The 6,135-nt window shown below is 48.1% G+C and overlaps 1 protein-coding gene across 1 annotated transcript; it reads right to left on the reverse strand.

Moving 5' to 3' along the window:
• Positions 1 to 1,706: 1,706 nt before the first annotated feature.
• On the reverse strand, positions 1,707 to 3,291 carry AICDA (activation induced cytidine deaminase; the record flags this gene model as incomplete). The annotated part of the gene is made up of 4 exons (XM_068402147.1): positions 1,707 to 1,760; positions 2,066 to 2,181; positions 2,369 to 2,639; positions 3,136 to 3,291. Coding segments are annotated over 4 exons (597 nt in total), but the record flags the coding sequence as incomplete, so codon positions are not given.
• Between the last annotated feature and the right edge of the window lie 2,844 nt (positions 3,292 to 6,135).

Below are 6,135 nucleotides of genomic sequence, written 5' to 3' on the forward strand. Positions count from 1 at the left end.
TACCCAGAAAGAGGAACAGGATGGAGCAGAGAATTCAGAGCCATCATGAAGGAAATGACAGAGCACCCTCAGAATGTGGGACACACTTAGCCTTGGCAAAGCCTCAAGAGGTTAGATTGCAGAGGACAATCCATCTGTAATTTAGGTAGTGGGAAGGTGGTAGTGAGTAGGCATGTACTATGAACCCATGTTTTCAATTTGGTAAAGACTGCATCCACAAGATCAGGTGCTAATGGGGTCTCCTAGTGGAAACACAGTGAGTGCCAGGCAGGAGGATGCTTTGATTTTGCCGCCTACAGAGGATATCCATCCACAGGCTGTATAGCTTTGCTCATGCTGGGTGTTTTTTCTGGTCAGCTCTCAGTCCAATCACCAACTAGCCATATCTAGCCATATTATGGGCAATAAAAGGCCTGAAAAAACAGAAGACTGCGGGACTGTTAAGGTGCCTCCAGCAGAGGACATTTGGCTAGGGAGGGAGCATATTGCAGGTCTGATCTAGAAGGAGATGTTCCGTGGACGAAAAGTACTCCAGTAGTGAGAGCTGTGGTGCTCCTCCCTGTGCTCTGTCAAGAAACAGATGGTGATTGATCTGGATGCCAATACACCATCTAAAATGACACAGCCTCCACCTACATGAATGAGCAATTAAGTCTGAGGGACAATACAATGTGGAAATGAAGTGTGTTTTCCAGTAGATGTATGCTGGAAAAACATTGCAGTGATGAAGTGCCTTGGTGGCTCCTTTCCTGGCTGGGTGGGAGGTCCATGCATGGATCAGTACTGACCCTGAGCTGCCATGGCTTTCAACATAGTTAATAGGAGTTGAGTGGACTTCCTATTTCTGGTTGGGAAATGTCTTGCTGGACACCCAGAATTGTAGCTCGCACTTGAAAATGTTGGCCAGCAAGTCTCCTACTTTCATTTTAGGCTTTTACGTCTAGTTTCAACCTCTCCTAGGGCACAAAAACTGGACTCACAGCTACTGAAGCTCCCTCCTTTCTGGGCAGGAGGCACTACAGGGCCTGGGTCTGCACACAATCCACTTAAAAGACCTGCTGGCTTCAAGTGAGGTTTTCAAGTTGTCCAGGACTCACTTCAATATTCTCAGTCAAGCTTTCCAATAACTAGCCAATTTTGCTGTTAGGACATAGGCTATACCACTTAAATGGTGATGGTTTTCAACTTCCTACCCACATCCAGAAGGACAAATACACTGTTTCACAGGGGAGGACACAGAGCAGCTCAGTATAGTGCAGCTCTAAAAGCCAAGAGATGTGCTCCCCGAAGCCCTCATGAAATGTGCAGATTAGTGTGGTGCCAATGAGAACACAGTCACACAAACAGCTTTGCAGGCTGTCTGCTCCCACCTGGGCAAGGCTAAACCCGGAACTCCATTTAGTGGACCACCTGAAGTAGCTCTGCAGGGGCCAAGGGAGGGCAAACCGCTCTCTGGCAATGTCACTGCAGTCCTGGCTGTCTCCAGCTAGCAATGGATGAAGTGTGAGTCTAGGGAATGTGTGTTCAGAAGATCAGCCTAATTCTCCTTGGAAATTAAAAAGTAAGGATAGTCTTATCTCTAGACACAGGGCTGGAAGGAAGAGAGATGTAAAGAGGGAAGAAGAGAAAGATCTGTTTTAAGGGAGAGAGTTGGAAATCAAAGAACAAGTGTTTATGAAGTCTTCTGATTGCTGATGACTTTCACTTCAAAGTCCCAGAGTTTTAAAGGCATCTCGTAAATCATCTACTTCGTACAGTGGCTGCAGGACAAAATATAAATGGTAGGTCAGTTGTCAAGTGAGCAGGAACGTATGAAGATGGGGAAGGAGGAAGGAATGGCAGGACACGGGATGAGATGTGGAAGAAGGGGAAGAGAATGAGGAGAGGAGATGTGAAGGAAATTGGGGGAGAGAGGCATGAGAGACGTGGAAGGTGAAGACATAGAAATGAATAAAATGACAGATGGCAGAGATGGGCAGCAAGAGCAGAGAGGAACTATAGCAAGGAAGAAAGGAAGAAGCTGAGGGGAGGAAGCAGCAGAAGGAGAAGGAGAATTGGCCCTTACCAGGAGGATCCGTCGAAGTTTCCTGGACAGATGGACAGAGTTTTCATGCAGCCCTTCCCAGGCTTTGAATGTCTTTTCCCTGTTCTCCACAAACGTGTTCCAGCAGTAGAAGTAATCTGTGCAAGGCAGAGGGGAATTTCAGAGTGCTCAAGACTGCCTCAGAGAGGACACTGACCTCTCCTAGGATCACTGAATCATCACATCCTGCCACGTCTGGCTCCTTGTCTTAGCTTCTCCCACCCTCCTCGGTCTCCCTAACCCCCCATAGCTTTCTATCAACCCTTTCTTGCCTGCACATCTCACCTTTGAAGGTCATGATGGCAATCTGGGCCCCTGCCCTGTGCAGGCGCCTCAGCCCCTCAGGCTCTGCCTTGCGGTCCTCGCAGAAGTAGAGGCGTGCCGTGAAGATGCGGAGGGTCAGGTTGGGGTAGGCGCGCAGGAAGTCAGCCACATGCCTGGCGCAGTCATAACAGGGGCTCCAGGAGGTGAACCAGGTGATACGGTAGCAGCGTCCTGGATCTAGGTCCCAGGCTGAGATGTAGCGCAGGAAGAGCACCTCCACGTGGCAGCCCATCTTCGTGAAAGAGGGAGAGGGGCAAGGCGTGAGGCAGGGAGGGAAGCATGGTGTAAGAGAGGTGAGGAGTGAAGTGTGAGCTGGATGGGGTGTGAGGGAAGGATAAACAAGGTGGGGGGGAGGTCCTAGGGTCAGCACACAAAGGGAGAAGGCACAGCGGTATGTAAGTGGAAAAGCACAGGGACACACTGATGTGTAGGGACGTACAACAAGAGAAATGGGTGGCAGCTAAGCAGAAAAGTAGGTAGACTGGTAAAGCAGCAGGGAGTATGGATGTCTTGGTGGTAACACACTTGAGTGTAGCATAAAGTACAGGTTTACCTGGAGGCTGCATCCCCCAAATAGTATGTAGCAGTGCAGTGTCCATGCTTGTGGACACATGTGCCAGTGCCTGCATTGCTGTCGCAGCCCTCCTTTCCCTGCTGCCCCAGGAGAACTGGAGCTACAGGCACCTCAGCATGTATATAAGAACGGGATGCCAAGGTGTTCCCCATACCTTATTGCGCAGGTATCCAAAGTCCAGGGAGCACGATGTAGCACTGTCACGGCGCTTCACAACATAGCAGAGGTAGGTTTCACGCCGGCCCTTGGCCCAGCGCAGATTCTTGAAATTGTAGAGGAAGAGTTTCCTCTTCATCAGGAGGCTGCAGGAAAAGACAAGAGAGATTTTACATTAGCCCCGCCCTGGAGCCAGCAGTTGGCCATGTCTTTGTTGAGGGCTCAGCATCAAAAATCTCCTCCTCATGTCCAGGCATCTCAGTACGAGAAGAGCATCAGTAATTTGCATGCAATGTGTTAGGGAAAGGGTGCAGACGTGACTGTGGGGATGAAGCAGGTGACCTTGTGAGTGGAAACAGTAAGTGAATTAGTAGTGATTAGTCAAACAGCAACTATGGCGGGGTAGGGTGTGAAAATATCTGCAAATATCCATGATGGACACCAATGAGGGAGAAGGATGAAAGTGTCTGAGAAGACTTGGGAAGATGAGAGGTCTGGAGTTCAGTCATCAAGAAATGTTATTTCTGCTGCATGAAACCCTGAAAAGCCACTGGAGCAAGGGATGGATCAAATTAGAGCCTCTTTCGTGAAGACTGGACAGAGTTTCTTTCCCAGCACGGCCCAAAAGAAGAGCACAGTTGAAAGTGAGCAGGACTAGGGGCTTGGGTAAGGTGACGTACATTAGCTGACAGAATATCTAATGAGGTAGGCATGCTGACACCTCTCCAGACACAACTACCGTTCCCACATTAGACAAACATCGAGACTGGTGAGGTCTTGCTCCCCTGCCCAGGGATCCTGCTGGAGAGAGGCAGCAGAAGCATGGGGAAGGTAAGGGAGTCATAAGCCGTATCTAACAGCCTCATTGCCAAGTGGAGGTACATAGGCAGCTGAGAACAGCTGTGTTCATTGAGGTGATAATCACCTCCCCCACAGCAATGCAAAACAGGAGTGAATGGGTTAAAAATAATCACGTCCTTTGTCATCTTTTCCCTCTGACAGGCTGATGTTCAGCAGGGAGACGGGGTCAGTTTAAGTGATACTGAGCTGGGTTTTCTGGGGGTCTCCAGTGAGGTGTAGGAAAGCGGAATTTGGGTTTGTTAGGAATTTCCTGAGTTAAATCTGAGAGTCTAAGCAAGGAAAAGTTACTTATACAAACACCTTTCATCTGTTTGCCAATGTCACTGTAAAGCCTGAGCGCTGCAGAGCACTTAATCTCCAGCCACCAGTGGCACCTTCTTTGCTCCTCCAGGAGCTTCTCTCCATTGTGCACCCTCACACACGGCCACTGAACCACAGGTGCTCATTCATATAGTCACACACATCCTCTTGCCTTTTGATACTTAGTGCACGTGCTGTGCTCTCCTGTAGCACTCCCTATTGCACCTCACACTGCATCGCCAGAGTGGCACTTTCTTCCCTCAAACACCCTCGCTACCCCGATTGTCCCACAGATATGCAAGCCACCCGCACACATCCTCTTTCCTGCCACGTTTCCTTTCCTCAGCCTGCAGTGCAAAAATACCCGTCCTGCATATACTCGGTTATTCCACTCTTTATACACACACTTCTCTAGAAGTGAATCACATGGGAGTTGTGGCATGTCTCCTGCTAGGAGAAAGTCCACAGAGAAGACAAGGCTCTGCAGGGTCCTGCACAGACTCAGAGAGCAAAGCATCCCTGCTAAGTGTTTTATTCAGCTCAACAACAGCCTCAGGCAGTTCTTGGAGGTCTGTCCTGTAAGCACTGCCCCAGTCCTACTGTGCCGGGCTTGCAGGTTGTGTCAGGAGTAGAGCACAAGCTGATGCCACTGCATTTCATCGCTCCTTTCTCTGGCAGTTCACGTTGGGTGCGTGTTTCCCCTACCCACTTTTCTCTCTTGCTCTGTATATTCTTCATCATCAGTTTTGATTTATTTCTCACACTTAGAGCCACGCCACTTCCTACCACCTTAGATTCACTCTGTTTCCCTGCCTTTGTACAAACACATATAAACATGTGTGTATATTCCCTAACACACACACACACACAGAGACATGTTGGTCCCCTCACAAAACTGTCAACCAGTGGTTCACCTCAGACTTCTCCCTCTTAGATGTCTGTTATTGCAGGGATGTGGGGAAGATTGTCCCCCGTAACAGAGGTGCTGGAGAGGGGACACTCCTTCTATGTGTGACAGATCCTCAGGTTGTCCAGAAAGAATAGCCCAGACAATTGCACGGGAAATGAGCAGGTATGATAGACCAGAGGCTTGCAAAGCTCTTACCTGGGGTGTGCCACAACAGCAGAAAACAGGGCAGAGGAATTGTGAAAAATGCAATCACTTGTTGAAGAACCATATAAGCCAGGTGAAAAACAATTACTATTATGTTGATGTTTCATCAAAGCCTACATGGAAAAATGCCTTTCAACATATCAAAAAGTTCAGGGAAAACAGGCTTTCGCTTTTCTCTTTTTTTGTGAAGTTTTGGGCAGAACCATTTGCCTTCAAAATATTTCTGATTCTTCTTCTAACTGTCCCTTTTTTCACTTCTTCCCAGTTTAATCTGTTCAATGGTTTTGCCCCTGAGGAGCAGCATGTGGATGCAAATAAGGGTGAAGAACAAGAAATGACACCCAAAACCAGAAAAATAAAATTATGATTGCTTGGGTTATTTTTCAGTGTTAGAACAAAGTGAAAACAACTTTGAACCACAGAAGCCATTTGTTCAACTAGAAATGTTCATTAACATCAGTTCCTGTTTTCCCTTCTCTGAAGTTCACCATCCCAGGGGTTTTTTGCTAGGGAGGATTTCAGAATGTGGCTGGTACAAGAAGAAGAACAAATCAATGGATGTTGTGGGGAGCAACTGAGCAGATGTGCAGTTAGCTGGATACATGTGCAACTCCTGTAGCTATAGGATAGCTCAAGGGAAAGCAGCAAGGACACAGGAGCTGTGATTATACCCGGGCATTGAAAAAGTAGACTGAATAGACACCTTCTCCTCAAATAAAGATT

Source organism: Nyctibius grandis, chromosome 5 (genome assembly GCF_013368605.1).
Source record: "Nyctibius grandis isolate bNycGra1 chromosome 5, bNycGra1.pri, whole genome shotgun sequence".
NCBI lineage: Eukaryota > Metazoa > Chordata > Aves > Nyctibiiformes > Nyctibiidae > Nyctibius > Nyctibius grandis.